Source organism: Lagopus muta, chromosome Z (genome assembly GCF_023343835.1).
Source record: "Lagopus muta isolate bLagMut1 chromosome Z, bLagMut1 primary, whole genome shotgun sequence".
In the NCBI taxonomy this organism is placed as follows: Eukaryota; Metazoa; Chordata; class Aves; order Galliformes; family Phasianidae; genus Lagopus; species Lagopus muta.
The window spans coordinates 10,613,429-10,633,923 of record NC_064472.1 but is presented as its reverse complement, the minus strand read 5'-3'; the positions used below and the strand labels follow the sequence as shown (position 1 = coordinate 10,633,923).

Here is a 20,495-nt window from a genome sequence, read left to right as displayed (position 1 = left end):
TCACTATCAGGACATGTAAAAAGTTGTTTCTCTCCTCTTTATAAGCTCCCTTTAAGTACTGGAAGCCCACAATGAGGTGTCCCCTGAGCCTTCTCCAGGATGAACAAGCGCAGCTCCTTCAACCTGTCTTTGTAGGAGAGGCGCTTCAGCGCTCCAAGCTTCTGTTGTGACTCCAAGTCCTTCTCCACAAGACTGCTCTCAAGTTCTTCTCCCAGTCTGTAAACATACCTGGGATTTCCCTGGCTTAAGCACAACACCTTGCGCTTGGCTTTGTTCAACCTCATTAGGCCCCAAGACAGATCCCTGGGGAACACCACTTGTGACCAGCCTCTACGTTCATGGGACATAGAGCCTCTGAACATATCCCTCTGGATGCAGCCATCCAACCAATTCTTGATCCTGCAAACATTCCACCTTTCAAATGTCTCCAATTTAGAGACAAGGATGTGGTGCGGGACCATGTCAAAGACCTTGCGCAGTCTAGGTAGATGACATCAGTTGCCTGCCCTTTATCTACAGATGCCACCACTCCATCACTGAACCAGATGCATCAGGCACAATCTGCCCTTGGTAAAGTCGAGTTGGCTGTTTCAGATCACCTGTTTGTCCCTCACATGCCATTGTTTCTGTGTGAGAACTGGAGTTTAAAGAGTAAACTTAATCACAGGGCTGACCAGCAATTCTTTAATAGAGCTGAACTCTTTTAAGTGAGGAAGTAATATTACCTCTTTTTTCAATGCAGGGGATAAGAGGCTCTGGAGGGATTAAAACCTTTTAACAGCATTTGCTTAGCTGGGGTGACTATGGAAAGGCTTTTTTGGAAGGATTCAGTCCCTAGTGAAATTTTCTTAAGATGTGGCTGAATGCTAAAGTACAGAAAATGTATTTAATTCATCTATCTTAGCTTTTGTTCAATTTGCATAGCTGTTGACTCGCCAGTAGGTGCTACACTGACAACTAGACTGGCAGCAGGACCTTTTCCAGATAAAACCATAGAATCACAGGATCATGAAGGTTGGAAAAGACCTGTAAGACCATCTAGTCCAAACACTGACTCATCCCCACCGCTCCCACTAACCATACTCCTCAGTGACTCATCTCATTTCTTGAACACCTCTGGTGATGGTGACTACACCAGCTCCATGGGCAGCCTGTGCCAATGCCTCACCACTTCTTTGGAGAAGGAAGTTTTCTTAATATCCAACCTGAACCTCTCTTGGTGCAGGCTAAATCTGTTACTTCTCATCTTAAATCACACGCTGATGCTGATTTCCTATCTCTCCTGGATGTCTGCTTGGGTCAGCTTTAGGGAGGTTTGCTTTGCGTTAATAAGCAAGTAATCTCCACCTGGTTATCACCAATCCCTCAGTGCTGAGCTATGGGAACACGTCTGTGTTGAGGTAGGCAATCGCAGCATAAGTGCACGTGGGCAGCTTCGGTGTGTCAGGTCAGACTTTGAGGTGTATGTGATAGCGGTGAAGAGCACAAGATGTATCGCTCCCTGCAGAACTGGTGGGAGAAGCCTCACAGAAGGGCTTTGAGGTCAGGGTTCTGGCTGATGGAGCTATGTTTAAAGAAGCTGTCTCCAGCTGTTTGATTTAAGCCATGCTCAAAGAAGCAGGGCTGTGTATTTTTGTAAATAAGCCAAATGGTATAAAAGGTGCTTTATTCCTAACTGGAGTAACCTGTAGGACTCTATAAGCTGGCCAGTTGCCCAGATCAAGAAAGATCTCTTCCTGCAAAAGGAAAGTTGGCAGATGGAGCATAATCAGGATTTTATATATATATATATATAATATATATATTATATATATATATATATATATATATAAAAAATTTTTGTCAGATGTGCTGAAGAGACATAGTAAAAACTTTGAAGTTTTTATCCATGTATTTTCAAAACTGAACATGATTTGTGTGTGACAGTATATTTTCAGAATGCACTTGGAAACAGTGGTAAAAAAGGCATTTTCTTACTGCAACAGTTGTGGTCCTCCCTCATTTCCATGCCCTATTTATTGATGTTAGCATCAAAACTAAGTCCCTGCTACTGTCAGCACTCCAGGGAAGGGAGGAGAGCTCAGAGTACACCTTAGTAAAAGGCATTTGCTGAGGTGTGTGGTTCAACTGCAATCGCATACCCAAGAGCAATGTGTCTGTATCACACTTCAGATATAGCTCCTGTCAGAAAACAGGATGCTAGAGATGCTTTAGCACTTTGTATTAACCCTGGTTTTACGTGTACCATTGAACACGTGTTCAAAGATTATGTCCATATCTGAGGGCATGTCATGTTCTGTGCAGACGCAAACTGTGCTTTTATTTTGGCCACAGGACATTCATCACCAATGGCGAAGTGCCAGCTTGGTTCTCCAGTTCCACGTTGAGTTTGCAGTTAGGAAAACAGAACCCATTTGAGGCAAAAAAAGAGAGCCTCCTAAAGTTCTCTTTTAGAGCCAGTCTTCAGAGTGGGACCATGCATCCAGGATTGGGAGTGCTTTCAGCACTTTGGGGTACGCCTAGAGCTGCTCACCCACTCTGAGCTGAGAGCCATTTCCTTGAGGGATGGCAGCCACAGGAGCAGTCAGCAAAGGCTAAAATGTATTCTTCTTGTGTGTTTGTTCTGCAGGAACGCAAGGGCTGCATTTGCTGTTGTGTGATGCAGAATATGAACAGTGAGGGTAATTTTGGTCTTGGGGGATTTTTAAAGGTTGTTTTAATTTCTCTCTGAAGGACTTACTGTGCAGTAAATAGCTGTTAAATCATTACTTTATCCTTTGGCAGACAGAATTAAGCAACTGCCTAAGAAAACATTAGTGAAAACATTTAGTAAGAAAAGATCATACATGCCAAAGTAGGACACCTTGACCGGGATGGCTGACTCATCAATTCGACATATTCTGCGTTAAATATGGAAAGCTCATATGTCATCTCTCAGCAAGAGAAAAAAGAAATGTATTTTATCTTTGGAAGATGACTTACAAATCAGATGGGATCTCAGCTAAGTCTCTATGCAGGTGAAATACCGATGTGCAGCATGTCTCATTCTCTGTACAGCCATGTAGATGCATTGGTGCTGTTGAGAGGATCCTGGCCACAACTTCACACTGCTGGATGTATTTCTTTTTCTAGTCATCAGCTGGGTTTCTCCACTGAATCTGTGTTCCTAACCTTCATTGAAAACTGTGAATGGTGATAATTTAGATGCTTATTTCTTTTTCTCTCTCCTCCCCATGGAAGTCACTGGAGTCTTGAAGGCCTGTCTGATCCTGACTTCAGTGACCCCTGGGAGCGTGAGAACCAGCCTAAGGCTCAGCAGCCAACAGACTCAAATGGGAGCATTCACTAAACAAGCAAGGGAAGCACTTTTACACAGGCCTTCTAGGTGTCCCTAAAAACTGGATGAAATCATAAAGAATAAATCAAACATCACTCTCATCTTTCCAGATATATCAGTTATTTCTGGTGCTGTTTCAGCTCTGTTCATCTCCAAGAACGAAGCCCCAAATCCTCTCTCTTTTTTCCCAATCTAGTTCTCAGTTGGAAAAAAATATAAAAATCCACTTGAAGGCAGAAGCGTGAGCAGGAAAAACAAGGCATTACATAATTGCTTTGCCATCCAGGCTCCTGATTACTCAGTCAAGCTTCTTTTCTGTTTGAATCCATGGTGATTGCTAAAAATACTAATATTTTTAAAATGGAGACATTGTTATCACACTCTCTAAAGACTCATGCTTGAATATTATACATCATCTTATTTAGCCATGTGCAGATTGTCTTGTGCCCAGCGCTGCACAAGCGCACAGCAGAAGTTCTTAGGCATCTGCTGCTCTTCAATCAATATTATGCAGGTAGCGGCACAATAGAGTTGTCTCTGTCCCACCATTTTGAATGATTACTTTAGTTTAAGCTAAAGATGTGGTCTGTAGAGTTGATTTCATTCAAAAATTTCTTGCAAATCCCTTATGAAGAGATCTGTAGAGACAGCAGCTTTTTAGCATCAAATATATTAATCAGGGTTTGCATTGATGGTAAAGTGTTAGCTGGTGAGAAGCTCTTTTTAAAAGCCATTGCACAGAAATGATCCAGTGAAAATGTTATGACACTGAAGATAGATGGTGTTGCACAGACATAGTCCAGTGCAGGATTTACCCAAAGAAAATCAATCCACATTTGGCTCACATTAACCCTGTGGGAAAACATTTGCAGGTGATTTTCTCAGCCTTCTCCTTCACAGTCGATGGAGGCACTTCAAATTCAGGTCAAAATGGAAAAAGCTGTCAGTGCCTGGCGGTGTGCTGTGCTGCTGCACTCCTCCCCTCAGTGCAGATCAAGCACATCCACAACGAGAAGGTGCAATAGAGTGCTCCATAATGCTTGACTAGCACGACTTTGTGTTTTCAGAGTCAACTTTCAGCATAACAAATCCAGCTAATCAGATGCGCTTCCACTCTGTTTTGAGTCCTGAATGAGTCAGGGAGAAGCATAATCCAGAGATGTCTGCGTCTTCCACCAATGAACGCCTATTGCATGCTTTGGTAGATGGCATTACTGGAAGTACTATCACTGGTGCTACTTCAAAACCCTCTGTGTGCTGTGATCGCAGCCTGGCTGCTGTCAGGAGTGAAACCATCCTGCACAAAGCAGGTGTGGAACAGACCGTGTGATGTGCTTGGCTGAGCCCTCAGGAGCAATCTAACTCCCTTCCTCTCCTTCACCTCTCTGCACAGAGGCTTTTAAATTACAACTCCATGGAAACATTTTCTGTGCACCATCTGGCTTTATGTATTTTTCAACGAGTTGATAAGTATTTACACACCCTAGAGAGAACAGATAGTTACTGATTTGTTACATGGGAAGGGAAACAAAGCTTTTTCAAAACTGATTTTATATACAAGCCATTGGATTAAGTGCTTTAAATTTTGCCAGGATCCCAGTGACCACTGTGGTGTTGGTTTCACAAAATTTCCACCCCATTTTTCACACTGAACTTGCTAAGATAGCTACACATTTTTCCTAGTGATAACAGTTGGATTGAATCACTGTGTAGAAATGAAAACACATATTCCTTACAAACTGCACTTTAACTGATGCTTTGTCTTCCTTATTTCAGTACTATAATTGCAGTATTAAAATAATGAGTACAAATTCTTGCTACTGAGCAGCACTGCTCACACACAGGGAGAAGATGCCGTTAAAATGCAAAGATTTCAGGAACTAGCAATCGTCTGAACTCCACAGGTGAGGAGAAAATGAGAGGACCTACAAATACATGAAACGAAGGAGATCTTTTGGGAAAGTTAACGCCTTTCTGTGTCTGCCTTTGGTCTCCCAAAAACGTCTGTCAGTCAGCCTGCAAGAAAAAAGACTATTGGTTTTGTTTTTAAAAATATTAAAGGCATTACTAAATTTTTAATTCAAAGCACTGTGAATCTAAGATGAATCATTTTACTGACTTAGTGGCTACACCAGATTTTATATGAGCTAGGTATTAATGCCTGGCACTGTGCCACTGGATGTAATTTGTGAGTTCATCATAACCTGATCCAGTCTATGTCAAATACGGAGTAATTCTTCATATTTTTGAGACAATATCATTCCTAAATCTGCCAAGGAAGAGAATTAAAGAGAAGCTTATTTGAAAAGATATACTGCCAAATTTCAGCTTTGTGAAGTGGTAGTTTAAATGATATCTGACTACTGAGTGCCAATTGCTGTCAGAGCATGGATTTGTTGTATGGACAAAAAGAAATGTAACACTTGGAGCTTCTTAGCAAAATTTGCTGCTATGCTACTAGTGTTGGGAAGTTCATTGATAAAACCAAGAAGAAAATGCCAGTTGGTCTGCAATGGCTAGTGAAGGTTTTATTTGGTACCAGGACAACAGTACAAGTGAAACAGGTACAGCTGAAACTGCAAGAGAGAAAACACTACAGAGCAGTGTGCAGCCACTGCATTCTAAACATGTTTTTTACAGACTTTTGGCCATAGACTCTAGTTTCTTCCCACCTCAAATGCCACATGTTGGTCTGCTCACTTCTCTTGCAAGTCAAGTCAAAATCGCTGGCTCCCTCTCCTGCTGTCCTTCTATGCCTTTGTTCCTACTGCAGGTCAAAATCTTGCTGTCGGAGATCAGCAATAATACTGGATAGAACAAACCTCAAGATATTTTGTTCCTTCAAACTGCTTTTGATTATTAATGCTCACTGCAGAATTTACTTAAACACATATCTGTAATCAGTACATTTTTAAGGATGGTTTGGCCTTAGGAAATCCCTGTGTTCCTTTGTTCCTGGCCACTGGTTTCCATGTTGTAAGAGAGTGTAGAGCTCCTTCAGTCATGATATGGTGCCAATTTGTGCAGCTTCCTAATCACCAGATTCCAGAAATGATTAATGGTTAATACCATTTGTGTGTGTCACAGCAGATCCTTTCAATGATTCCAGCAGCATCTCCACATGACACCAGTTACAATGGTGGAGAGGCAGACCTTCATTGTAAGGGAATGGAAGACATGGATAGGAATGTGAACGAGCTCGACTGGCAAAACACTGATGGGGAAGCAATACTAGGGTGAGCAGCCTTCTAGATGCTGCTTCTGTTAGAAAATAACTTCTGTATTCTTGACATTAACCTCAAAATGTGCACAAGTTATTAACCTGATTGTCCTTCAAAAGAAAAATCAGCCCAGCAGTATCTTGCTATTATAACAGTGGAACCTACATTTACCTACAAAGCCCAAAGTTTTGGAGCATATCATGGTTTAGAACTTCCAGTACTGACTAACTACATGCCAAGCTCAGGACATTTAAGCTAGAACACATTTGTCAAGAATGAATAGCAGTTGACCTCCTGCTTGTTAAATATTGTTACTCTTTGTCTTACCTGCTATCCCAAGACATTTGCACTTGGTTTGTTAATTGTCTTTTCTGCTGATATCAGAAAAAGCCCTACTCCCACTGCAAAGTGAATCGTGGGAACTGCAATCAGTGCAACACAAAGCAAGTCTAAGATTCACGCTTTGCTATTTTCCCTTTTATTTCTGCTACCCAAAGGGCTGGCAGCAGTTCAGAAAATCCAAGTGCTTTTGAAGTCTCCTACACCTGGCTAGGATAACTTCAGCTTGTCAGCAGCTGTTAAGAGAAATTCTGCCAGATATTGGCTTAGGAACAAACAGGGATGTGCTATTAGTTTACTGTAAGCCAAACAGAAACTATTTATGGATGACAGCCCCTGCATTTGCATTATTTCTTCTTAACAGAACAATTAAAAAATGTAGCCCTTCAGCTCTGTGGCCAGGTGCCTCTGGAGTTGGGACGTGCCAGGTGACAGCCCATATGATGGGATGCACATATTACACAAGGGCTAGGGATACAGCCTCCTGGGCTCCTGACACAACCACATTGGACTCATCAGTATTTTTGAAATATGTTCTGGTACAGATTGCAGAGAAAGTTGTTATGTGGCACACTGGGATCTGCCAGGTGAAGAAGATCCAACAAGCTGCGTGGTCCCCCTCTGAAACAGCAGTTCTTGGTACTATTCGGGGCTTTAACACTAGTGAAATTGGATGCTGAAATGTGTCTTGTTTGCCCTCCTTTGGTTTTGTTTATTGGCAGTGATCTGGTATAGAAAAACCAAAGAAACAATAATAAAAGACCAGATCAAAATTCAATTATAAATACTGATTCATACAGTGCTTATTAGTTCAGTTCAATGATAAGGAATTGGAATTGAAATTAATAACAAAAATATATTTCTTTGAAGTTACACCATTAAATTCATGCAAACATCTGAGCATGTAAAGGCAGAAAAGTGACTCTATCAAATATGATTTCATAGTATGTCTCACTCTAACAGACATGAAACTGACCAACAAACTTTAACACCCTTATTGACCTACAAGTTATACTCATTTGGTCACTTTTGTAATACGAAACGGAAAAGCTGGCAATTAGCAAAATGGTCAGCAACTGCTTTTAAAATCATTTTTCACAAAACTGAAAAACAAAACAAAGACCAACGACGAGTCCTTTGTGACTGCCCAGAACAGGACTCAAAAAATAATGACAAAAGAAATGACGTGAATAACCAGGAGCTGTTAACGAGCCTTCCATCGGTTAACGTCTAAAATGGAATTAGGGGAAAAAAAGAACGTAGTTAAACAGCGGTAGCAAAATGGAAATGATCTTAACAGCCCCAACAGCGCACTGCGTCCACGCGGGAGGAGAGGACGGCGCTGCTTTGTTGCAACGACTGCAAGCCCGTCACCCTGATCGCAGCGCTGAGCAAACTGCTGCAGCTTATGGAGGACCGAATTAACAGAGATTCCACTATTCAGCGAAGGCATTTCCGCAGAACAGGTCTTGTGGCGATACCGAGGCACCTTTTATTTACGCAAACGCCTGCTGGACGCAACTAGCTATAGCCCAAAGCCGGAAAGGCCGCCAAAGCCGCGACGCGGGCTCCAGCTGCGCTCAGCTCCGTCGCCGGCCGGCCGGCCACTCCCCGCCCCGCTGATGGCGGCGCTCCTCGGGGCGGACCACAGCGCAGCGCCCCTCCCGCCACCGCCGTCGTCTCCTCCCGTCCCCCCGGGGCTCCTCCCGCCCGCGGCCTTTTCCGGCGCCCCCCCCCTCCCGCCGCTGCCACATCCTCCGCTGACATCAGCCCGCGCCGCCATATTGCACGCGAAGCCGCCTCCGCCAGCTCGGCCCCCGCTGCCTCCGCCTCCGCGGCCCGGCCCCACTCCCCATGACCGCCCCCGGCCGGCCGCAGCCGCGGTGCGGGTAGGGCCGAGTGGGAGCGGCTCCCGCTACTCCGTCTCCGCGCTCCCGAGTTGTCGCCGAGCCCCCCGCCGCCGCCTCCTCCTTCTTCTTCTCCTCCTCCTCTTCCTCCTCCTCCCCACCCCCCAAACCTCCCAAACCCCCGGCCCGGCCTCTGCCCTCCCGCCGCCCGCAGCCATGACGTCCCTCACGCAGCGCAGCTCCGGCCTGGTGCAGCGCCGCACCGAGGCGTCCCGCAGCGCCGCCGCCGACAAGGAGAGGGGGGCCGGGGGCGGCCCGGAGGACGAAGGCCGTCGGGAAGAGCCGGGAGACGACGAGAAGGGAGACTCCAAGGAAACGCGGCTGACCCTGATGGAGGAGGTGCTGCTCCTGGGCCTCAAGGACCGCGAGGTGCGGACCGTGCGGGGGGGTCCGGGGAGAGGGGACGCCGGTGACGGGGAGCGTGTGTGGGGGAGGGGGGATCTGCCGTGTGTTGGCTGGGCCGGGGTGCGGGTGGGTCGGGGGAGGCTCTGGAGGCCAGGGTTGGGGTGCCTGCAGGTGGGACGCGGCTGCCGTGAGGCCCGGGCAGCCTTGCGGTGGCTGTGCTACTGCTGCTCGCCCGCCGCTGGGACGTGGGAGTCTGGGCTGTGTAACGCCTTGTGCCCGCAGGGCTTCGGGACGCTCGGCAGCCCTTTCTGAAAACGCTTCTGAGGCTAATGCGTGCGAAAAAGGCCGGAAAGTTGATGGAGACAGACATAATAAAAACGGGCCTCGAATCCTAAGCGGGTCAAAATGAGGAAATAGGTTTTTATGTAACTCCGTGTTTCACTGAGTTTATGATACCCTTGTTTGTCGTGGTTGTGTGAACAGCAAAGCGTATTTCTATGGATGTGGTGGTCAGCTTCGTACTGACTTATCATTATGAAGTGATAATCAATACAAAGGACCTGCACACTGTGCAAAGCCTTATCAGGGAAAACAGTTTGATATGCTGTGTGGTGAAGCACACCTTTGTTGTGATGCCTTTATTTTAGTTACTAGCTGTCACGTGTGCTTAATTAAGTGACCTGCTTAATTCTCTATTGGTGTTGCAAGTAAACTAAAGAAGACTGATTTGGGTGGAAGTATGAAGCCGTTCACAAGCAGAAAATAACAAGAGGAAACTGCCAAGCAGTGTGTTCCTTGGCAGTGGGTTGCATCTAGAATAACTTGACTGGTTGATGTTGTGTAGATTAGGAAGTAGTTTTCCTAAATAATGGTAATTTTGTTGTTGGGGTTCTGTCTGTGTATATATCTGTTGCAATAACATGCTTTATTTCTCTCTCAGTCCACGTACTTCAGTCCACGTTCTTCTAATCCCTTTTTTCCCAGACGGACCTTGCCATGGCATCACAGTAAAGTCAGCAGATACTCACAGAGATGTGTGCTTCTTCCTACTGATCCTGAAGATGTGCCTATGTGTGTTGCTCTTCTAACTCGCCTGAATAGTTGCAGGGAAGAGTTGGGCTTGCTGAGTCAAGTCAGGATAGGAGGACTTGCTCTGAGAAAGATGGGTTAGACTAGGTGAATTTCCAGCCCTTTTTTTCCTCATATGTGTGGTAAATCTGCTGAATCCGTGGGTTCTGGGCTGTAAAGATTTCAAACTAGGGAGCATTCTGTCTGCTTAGAAAGAATATACAGCACGAGTGTTTCCTTGTATATCAGAAGTCAGTAATTCATACTGGGCCTAAAAAATGCAGCTTTGCACTGCTAAATCATCTGACTTTTAGTATAAGTGGTGATGGTGCATGCTACAGGTAATGCAGTGTTTCTGTGTACAAAAAAGGGAATTGATTGCAGTGGCATGGGTATTCGTGACTCCCTTGAGATTTTGCAGTTGAAACGTCAGACAAGAAGAATGATGAGAATGATAATGTCATCTGTAGGGTGGGGGGCTTATGTGCACCAACTAGCACGCAGTTTCTGAGGCTTGTTAGGCACGAATCACTAGAGCCTGTGTTTTACTTCTGTGTCTGTTTGTACCTCTGTCTTTTATAGAAGTGAAGCTCTTTATCTTCAGGGTTTTTTAAATTTAAAACTAGATAAATTTTTGAAGATTTGGGGTTTTCTGTTGTTCTAGTGAGCAAAACAAATTTATTTTATGCAGTTGGGAATGCTTTTTATGAAGTTTTTACTTCCAGTAGAATTGATCCCCATTGACATTTGTTTGAGGCTTTCTCATGACAGCAAGTGGAGAAAAGTAATAAAAGGTCTATAAAGAACAACTGTGAAACTGCACAGAGGGTAAGAGACAGGCAAAAGCAGGTATGTGAGCTTTAATCTCAACTAAAGCCAGTGAATCTGCAGTTATCAATGTTCTTGTTTGACTGTATGCTGAATTACTTCATTGTGTTGGAATAGAATAAAAGTTACAAGACTGTACTTTGGTAAGAATGCATTTCCCTAAAAACAGTTACTTCACAAAAGTCACTGCTAACTGCATTGATAACTTAGCTTTGACAGTTTTGGAGTTAATTTTTTTAAACATTAAACAGTAGTGAATTATGGCATAACATGTAAATTTTATCAGGAATGCCTCGCGTGCCAGTGGACACTGTTTATAATTTCTTTGTATAGGTGGAAGAGCCTTTGCTCTTCGGAGAGCTTTACAGGAAGATTCAGTGATGGACAGGTGCGCTCAGTGTTTCTAGGAGATGGCAAGGTATTTGTGAGAATCCTGCTTTCGTGGCAGCACAAGGCCCTCAGCAGCCATCGCAGAGCTTGAGTTGTTGCCTGGTTGTCTCCGCACTGTTGGTTCAGCCATGAGCACATCCTGCTGCCCTAACAAACGCAGAGCACCTCATTCTTAATGCTTGAACACAATTAACAGCCTTTACACATGCTTCCTAGGCATTGTCTTTTTAATTTTTTTTTTCTTTTCTGGTAAGTTTGATCTTATTAAAATGTGATTTATGTACATGGGCTGATTGTTCTTCTTTTTTTTTTTTTTTTTTCCACTGATGGTTCCTTTTCTGTATCTCCTATGTATTCATAACTATTTCTGTATTCCAAGGTTGAGACAGGTTGCAAGGGGTGTGTGCTGATATACACACATGCTTGCATAAGGTGTCAAATGCTGTGTCCTTGGAGGAACAGATAATTCAGTGGAACAGAATGCATTACTGCAGTTCTAGAGGGAACATCCTTCAATAAATACCTGGAATCCCTCTGGAAATGAGGCTGCAAAGGGGAGTCTTGTTCATCCATCTAGAGCAGAGTAGTAGCCTGTTGCTACAGGAATAAAAAATACTGAAATAAAATACTTTGCTGTGTGAAGTTAAAAATAGTATTGTGGTAGGATAGGTCAAAGCTGCGGTGAAAGGGAGATTGTTATATGGAACTTCTGAAGCATCTGAGGTCATCACTGCCAAAAGAATTGAGTGGTAAACACTAACTGCTTATTTGTAAATGACAGCGAAAGGGCTAGTGCAGGCCAGTGGGCTCTTCAACAGTGGCTCTTCCAGATACTGTCCAGCTCTGTCCCATAGGAAGCTGGAAGGCTACAGAGTGCTCAGTAGCCATCCCTCTTTAAGGTGGTTTTTTTTTTTTTTTCTGTATGTAGGTTTTGTTTTGTCTTTTCCTTTTTTTTCTTTTTGGATGTCTCTCTTGATAGTGGTTGGGAATCTGTTGAAATGCAGTGGTGCTTACAGCTGTTATATGTATCCTATGTCACAGCTAGATGAGTCAAAGCAGCTACAGAGGTTTATAGTTTAGATAATAATGCTAATAAGGTAAAACTCGTATTTGATCTGTAACTAGTCTGTTGTTTGCTGAAAGAAAGCTCATGTGAAGTATGCTGAAATAAGTTGTACTACTGCCTGCTCCAACAGGGAATGTTTCTGGCTCTATTATTTGTTCCTTTGGTGAAGCCTAAGATGTTATTTGTGAGAGTGAAGCAATATTCAGTCACTTAATTAGGTGCAGAAATTCTTTGGCATCTTTGCTCATGCTGGGCCTTTGGAAGCCTTTTTTATGGGTGAAGTTTCAGTGTTAACAGTAGAGTTACAGTGTAGCTTTTTGCCAAAATAACGTGAAGGCTTCCATGTTAAATTTTCATTCTATTGAAATAAATTATTTGGGAGTTGGTTTACCTGTTTCAAGTGTGTTGTTTGATGCTGATCAGGTTAGTGCTATAATGTTGTTTATCCTTAAAAAAAAAATCTGAGCAGTTAGATTTATTAGTGAAATTCCTGCTAATCCTAAAGAGTTTTTCATGAAAAGTGGGGAAAAAAAATTACAACTTTTGAAATGGAGTGGTGTTTTGTCCAGTTTTAAATTTTGATTTTGTGATGATGCAGAAGGTTGTGGGGTTGATAATTTGTAGGCAAAGAAAAAAATACTGGTTTTGAAAAGTTTTGTTGTAACCTTCTTAGTTCTGCTTAAAAGAAAACCATATCCATGGTATAACAATGGAGGGGGGTAATGTCTGTGATTAAGTCATTCCTTTCGTAGTTCTCTGCCTTTCTCCCTTCTTTCACCTCCCAACACAAGGTCTGAGCTGGCAGAAGATGAGAGGTGCAAGCTGAGGAGTACACGAATTCTGAGATGCAGTGAAGTGCCCCTTTACTGTGCTTGCCAGTAAATCCTCCTCAAGTCTTTGGAGGATCTGGAAGCAGCGTTATATCTATAAGTTGACTTTGTGTTGAAAAGGTGTTCATTTTTCAAAGTTTGGATGCAGCGTGTGTTATCCCCACTCCTCTAGCGTGGCTAATCTGTGATCTGTATTATTTATTCATGAATAACTTCAAGTGTAGCATAATTCTTCCTTTCATCTCAAGTGTCTAGTGTAGGAAAACCAGACAAAAACTTATTCAGAGCCTTTCTAGTGATACATCACAATTTTTTTAGTGCTGTTAATAAGGAAAGCTATAACTCTTCTCTTCCAGCAAGCTGTTTTTCTGGCAGATTTTTTCATAATGTGTACCTGAGAAAGTACTGCTGGTTAGTCGTGGAGTGAGTAATTGTGGAACAGAAAAGCAGTGTTTTATATTTTAAAAAATATATATTTTCAGGGTTTGGGGTTGTGGTTTTTTGTTTTTTTTTTTGACAGCGAAGCATTTGAGGCACCGGTGCACTTATCTCAATTAAGCTGCATGTAATGGGCCTTCTTTGCGAGGCCGAATTGACAGCCTAAGAATTGCAGGCAGTATGTCAGCTATGAATTTTCTTCTCAGAGCAAGTGACTGCAGCACACGTTCACTGGTGTTGTGTTAGCTGGGGAAGGGGAAGCTAGTTCCCAGTAACAGTGCAAGTCAGTTTTCTTTGCATAGGCACATTTGCACTGAGCTTTTAGTGAGGAAGGTAAAAATATCAATTGTCTCACTGTGTACTGCTGCTGAGTACTTGTTTTTCCATAGCTAACCTGCTTGTAAAATGTCAATTTCAGTAATTTATTTTCTTTAGTTTCAGAATGAAATATTGAAATGCTACTGCAGAAAAATTTAACATGCATATTACTGACATAAAAATAAAAAAAATTCATAAAAACATGAAATAGAACAAAACTGTTCTCTTCCTCTAAAAGATGCTGCCTGTAAAGCTGGGTGTGTGGGAGCAGATAGGCGTGTTGTGGTATGAGGAAGACTGTTAGTCTCAGTGCAGAACCATGGGTTGGCCCCACCTCTTAACTTACATTGAACTACAGTATTTCAGCCCTTTTGTTTCATTTTGTTTGTGGTGACCCATTAAGATGATGAGTGGTATGCCTTGTGAGCTAGATCTTTGTAATTGGAAAGGCATTAAATGTTTGCAGGACTTACTGCTGTTTGTGGACATTGCAGAGTGCTGTTCATCACACCAGGAAGTTAGGCTGTTGGGCTTTTGGCATATCTTTCTGTTGCTAGTTTTCTTCCCATGTGTAAGCTGCTTATTGCTAAATGTTTCATAATAATTTCCTTTTACAGTCTTTTTGGATAGCATTGTGTCATTATAGCCAGCCATTACCTGACAGGCTTGCAGTCTTTTGTATGCAGGCAGGTGTTGTACCATGGATTTTCTGTTTAGCAAACGGTCTTTCCAGTTTTTACTTCTGCAGATGCTTGTTTCTTCCCCATCTGACAGTCTTGACTAGGAGAGAATCATTCCTGTGTACTGAGTTTCAGCACATGTTTTGCATGTCTTACTGGAAGAGGCAAGTATAGTACTTTCTGATTGGATTGAGGTATACGGCAGGAAGGGTGCCAGGGCTCTCTCTGAAGCACCAACTACAGCTGCTTTCCTATAGGTTATTCAGATATGGTTTCTGCTTTAGCAGCATCCGCAGGCTGTGTACAAGACTTTGCAGTTGGTACATTTTAAACACTAAATGGAATAACTTGTTCCTTTTAGTGCAAGAGCAGGGCAACAGGTGGATTTTTTCTTATCTCATAGAGAGAATGTTGTGACGTGGCATTCTTAGGAGATGGTCTGTTTCTTGCAAACTTTTTGCACCTGGGTAGATGAAACAAAGGCTGTTCTGAAAAACAACAAGCTGAAGGGATCTAGGGGAATTCAGACAATCTCATTTTGTACACATTTTTTAGAACCTCTAAGACATTGCTCTGGAAATTCATTATCTTCACAATGACTGATAAATAAAGATGGTTCACCTCCTTCAAACTTAATTACTCTGCTGCTCCTCTGTTTCTATTAACCCAGTGCTTTACTTTGTGCTTAAGTTGTCACAACTATGGAGGGGAGAAAAAAGGTAGGGGAGAAGGATGGCTGTTGTTTTTAAGGGCTGATACCAGTATATTGGTAAGTCAAGAGGAGAGAGTTCTAATTGTGTTGCCTAGTCAATCCAAATCAGTTAAGCATCCCCCTATTACTTAGCCAGCATTAGACCCACTTTCTCTGCATTAGAAGGACGTACAGGATTTCAGCTCTTCTCTTTCTGTGAGAAGAGCCGTGCCATGTCTGGCTGTGGTGGAGTTAATTTTCCCTGCAGCAGCTGGTTTGGTATGCAGTTCTCCATTCGTGACCTAACCATTGCTGATAAAGGATCCTGTTAGAGCTGTTGCTGAAAGCTGCCCAGCAGCATCAAGGCCTTCCCTGTTTGTCCCTGGGGCGCAGTGGGAAGGCCTCACCCGCAGCTGTGGGGGAGTCTGCCAGGATAGCCGGCCCGCGGGTATTATGTGCCATATGGCCTCATGCTCAGCAAAATAAAGAGGAGGTGGGGGTCGTTGCTCAGGGACTGGGTGGTTCTGTCTTCCGTGTGGGAGGTGGTGAGCCGTTGCCTTTGCATCACTTTTTTCTTTTTTTCTTTCTTCTTTGCTTTTCTTATTAAACTTTCCATATTTCAGCACACAGCACTGTGGGTTGTTTTTTGTTTTTGTTTTTTTTTCCATTCTCACCCTATCCTGCTGAAGGAGAGAGAGCAATTAGTCATGGGGCTCAGCTGCCCGCCAGGGTTAGCCCAGCACCACTGGTGTGCTGTGCTGTACTGTGAGCTTCTGCTTGTTAAATTTGCACCTAGGCAGGATGTGATCTCTTTGTGTCTGTTCCTGCCATGTTTGCTTACTGCTGTGGGAAGATTCCTTTTGAATGAAATATCTGCTGTGGAGGATTTGAGCACCAGTTCTAATTAAACATTTCTTTCAAATTGGGGCCAGATTGTATGCTCAGTGACAATAGCTGGTAGTGTAGAAATTAAGTTGCAGGTTATGGAACAAGCTTATTGCAAATTTTGCACAGCGTATGGAGAACAGAAGTTGGACTTCGACAGAAGGCAGCGTTGCATGAACTGCACATTAATTGAAGTAGCTGTCTGCTTGTGCATGCACCTAATCATGCCAGAAGTGAGGATTCTGTGTCTTTTGTTAAAGGTTCAGCACTGTGCATGGATAAGTTGCTTCCTCTTCAGCAAAGTTGTCTTTTAGATCTTCCCTTTGGTGAGAAGATACCTGAGTATATGTCTGTGCACATGCTTACAAAGCTGGGTGGTAGCATTTGGCTTTAATGCTTTCAGTAGTTAACAGCAATTGCTATTTGTTATTCTTAAATGCAATTTCAAGTCAGTCAAATAACTGGCAAGTTTCTTGTCAACAAAATTACACTTTTCAGAGTATGTCTGCATGCTTTCCTGTAGTATTTCTACTGTTTGGCTGTCAGAACGCTTCAGAGACTTTCTTTACAACCTTGTGTTTATAACTAGACTACAATTTATATTCCAGTAAAATGGCTAATGATTTAAATGTCACTGAAGTTGGAAAAAGGACTGCAGTTTGGCACTATGTTCTTCAAATTGTAGTATTTGAGCAGTTCTGCACTCAAGTTTGCTTTTCTGTCTTAAACCTCTGCAGTGCTGAGAAGGCACTGGCTTGCCTGAAAGGTAAGAATTGCTGTGAAGAGTTGGTTAAATGTAGGTTGGCACAGTTTCTTAAAGACAGTAAAGAGGAATCATTTTTTATAATTGCAAATTAAATATCCAGGTATGGAGCTGAAATGTTTTTGCTTTGACACATCAGAAAATACAAAATATTCTCCTAGAGAAGTTTGTCTTGAATATTTTGAGTATTCTCAAATCCTTTTTTTCCATGTTACTGTGTTTGAGGTATGACTGATGAGGGATGAACGTCTCTCTAGTATTCTCATTTTTTTCCAGTTATGCAGATAGATAGAATGGTTCCTTTTGCTGAATCTGAAATTATTTTGTACCAATTTAAGGGCATCTTGAAAAATGAGACTCCCTGTTTTCTTCACTAGATTTATAGTGTACTCAAAATTACCCTCTCTGAATGCATTCCTATTAGGTGAAGCTGCGTTGTGCCATTCTTTAAAAGAAGTTGGTTAGGGAAGAAGTTAAAATTGAAATCTGCCAGGTGTTATTGCTGCCAAAACTAAAATCAATTTTTTGCACTTTAGGGAAACTTATTGTCTTAGAATCTAAACACAATGAAACAACTTTGAGCGTCTTCACCATAACAGGTTTTTGTTATTTGCTTGTCTTTTAGGTCCATAATACAGGGAAGAGAAGGATAAACAATGAGTGGAAATGAAGGAAATGATTATTGAAGAATTCTTAAGCAAGACTAACCCTGAACGTTTTCTTTTCAGCTAAACATGAGTAGGTTGGGCTGAGACCGTGCAGATCCCTTGCAAAGGAAATTGATTTGGGTCTTGGCAGAGAATACTGCCACAGAAGCTGAACTTGATGTTATGTTTTAACTCATTTGGCATTGTGCACAACTGTAGTGTTACTGCATTTCTTAGGTTGGATTTCTTAGACATGGATTTTCTTAGAGGTAAAAATATAAAAATAAAAAATCTATAGCTTTTGTACGTAGGGATCAGTATATGAGCTTTGAACATTTTTGGAAAGTGAGAGAGACTCCCTGAGTCATTAAAGGACATACAGATTTTGACCATATCTGCTTTTCTTGTTTAAGACTTCCACTGTCAGCTGCAACTTCTGTGCTGTTAAGCTCATCTACAGGAACATTAAACTACAGTAACGTGCCTTGGAAAAGATAGAATGTATTTTTTGATTCTTTGAAGGTGAAAATGGATTAGTGTTGTAATAGAACATACCTGTACTGAGGTTAGCCCAGTATTATTGTGACAATTCAAACAATTTAACACGTTCCAGCCTGTCTTCAAGTTTTGTTACAATTAAGCTTTTCCTTTCTCTTCTATCATCGTTATGTATTGTTTGCATTTTCCCCCAGCTCCTTATGAATGTGGTTAGATATGCTGGTAAAAAGACTTTCAGTTGGTTCTTTCTGTAATTAGGGTGCTTTGCATGTTTACAGTCTCTCTAAGGTTCCTTGAAGAGCTGGCTGAGGACTTGACAGAGGTCCACTTGAGGACCTAGTTAAGCAGAAACTCATGCTGGCTGTTCAGGAGAGGAGTAGAGCAGAACTAGCATAGAATTGCCATTATATTCCTGTTATGTCTCCTCTACTTGCAGTGAACTATCGGCACTTTGAAGATTATTAACTGATAAAGCTAAATTTCCAGTTTTCCTGGTTATGAAGAATTAAATAAATCTAGGTTTGTAGTAATTATACAGAAGTGGTATTTGAAATAATTGTTTAGACATTAAAATGGAATTAGCAGATTTGTTAAGTATATAGTTCTACACAGTAATTAATTTTGGAAAAAAAAAAAAAAAAAGAAACATATATAAGAAGCCAATAAAGCAAACAGTGTTACATCATTTCAGTATTTGTACAGGTCAGAGACACAAGTAGCATTTTTGCAGTGCTTCTGGTAGCTTAACAGCTTTCATAACTTTTGTAGCCACTTTTCTGCTATTTCTGTGTGAAGATGTTTGATTCCGAACAATTCCTGCTAGTGTGGTGTTATATATTACCTAAAGTTATGCTGCCCAGCCGTGCTATGCTGACCATGGTTTTGCAGGTGTTGATTTGTGGGATTCAAATTATCAGAATGAGCATGCAGTTATTTCTTGAAGCGCTGACCTGTTTTTCCTATTTGGGTCATTGAGAACTTAAGAAATTTTGCTTTTTTTGTACTTAGTGTTCATTTCTTACTAAAATTGTTTGCTTATTTTTATGTCGAGAAGCTTCTTGCAACAATTTTCTGTAAGAACAAACGTAGGTTGTTTTGTTTTGTTTTGTTTTAGAAGATGTTGTTATTCTGATATAAGCATTTCCTGCTCTAAAAAGGAACGTTGAAGTTTTTAGGATTGGCTGCAGAAGTCAGGTACTAGTTTTGTTGGACAGATGCTTTGATGAGTATGGTCAATGTTGAATTAAGCTTACGTTGCATCAGTCTTCCTGACTTGCACTGAAAATTCAGCAGTTGTATTTGTTCTTCTTTGTAGAATGATAGTATTCCTAAATGAATCGCTGTCTTTGAAGGGGCTTCCTTATCTAAGAAGCCTGTATTACAGCAGCTTGGTTATTGACTTTGATTTGCATAAGATTTTTTGAAGTTGCAGTGTCACGGAGGATAGATTTACTTACCTGCAACAATACCAGGCAATATTTCCTAAGCAGCAATTTTACTTTCAGCAGTGTTATGTAAAGGTTCTGAATTCAAGGTTCCCATTCTGTTCTTTGTCGTCTTCTGCCCTTCTCTGCTGGGATATCCATTTAGTTGCAAGATGTGATAGAAATACCTGAGGAGATGTAGTGTTTCTGTAGAAGAGTATTGATTGCAGATGCATTAGGAATTCATAAAATGAACATTTTAGGTCAACATAAAGGAGTGAAATTTTATGTTAAAAAACACAGTTTGTAATAAACCAGATACTTGCCTTATCCTTTTTGTATACGTACTGCTTTTAGTTGGTATTTTACATCTTTGAATATGAGAACAGCTTTAAGGAAATGTTGCAGTTTTTTTAAATGATTATAGCTGCTTTTAAACATTCAAAATATTAGTAATGATTGCAGAGGGCCTACATAAAAATCAACAGTATGTTAAGGTGGTTCTCTTCTTTGTGAGAGTTATGATAGCCCCATGCTCCTTAATTTGCTAGTACTCTTCATTAAAAACAAAATGCTTAAAAAAGGTGAATTCCATTAAATGTCATAGTTGTGAAGCAGAAAATAAAATCTGTTGTAGCAACTTTAGAATTTATGCTTGCACAGAATGCAAGGGAAGGGCAGCAGCCATTCTTGGTGTGGAAACAGTGGCTGAAAAACAGTTTTAACCCACTGCAGTGCTCCTGGACGGTGTATGCAGTTATCCCTGCAAAAATCAGATACTGTTTATCAGCAGCAGTTCAGGTTCTGTTTGTCTGCCTAT

General features: G+C 41.8%; 1 protein-coding gene across 1 annotated transcript in view; it reads left to right on the top strand.

Moving 5' to 3' along the window:
• Positions 1 to 8,643: 8,643 nt before the first annotated feature.
• The window catches only part of GOLPH3 (golgi phosphoprotein 3), a 30,936-nt gene continuing 19,084 nt past the window's right edge, over positions 8,644 to 20,495 (top strand). Inside the window, exon 1 of the mRNA XM_048930958.1 lies at positions 8,644 to 9,173. Within this exon, the coding sequence (XP_048786915.1) occupies positions 8,961 to 9,173 (213 nt within the window). The 5' untranslated portion in view covers positions 8,644 to 8,960. The remainder of the gene's footprint in view (positions 9,174 to 20,495) is intronic.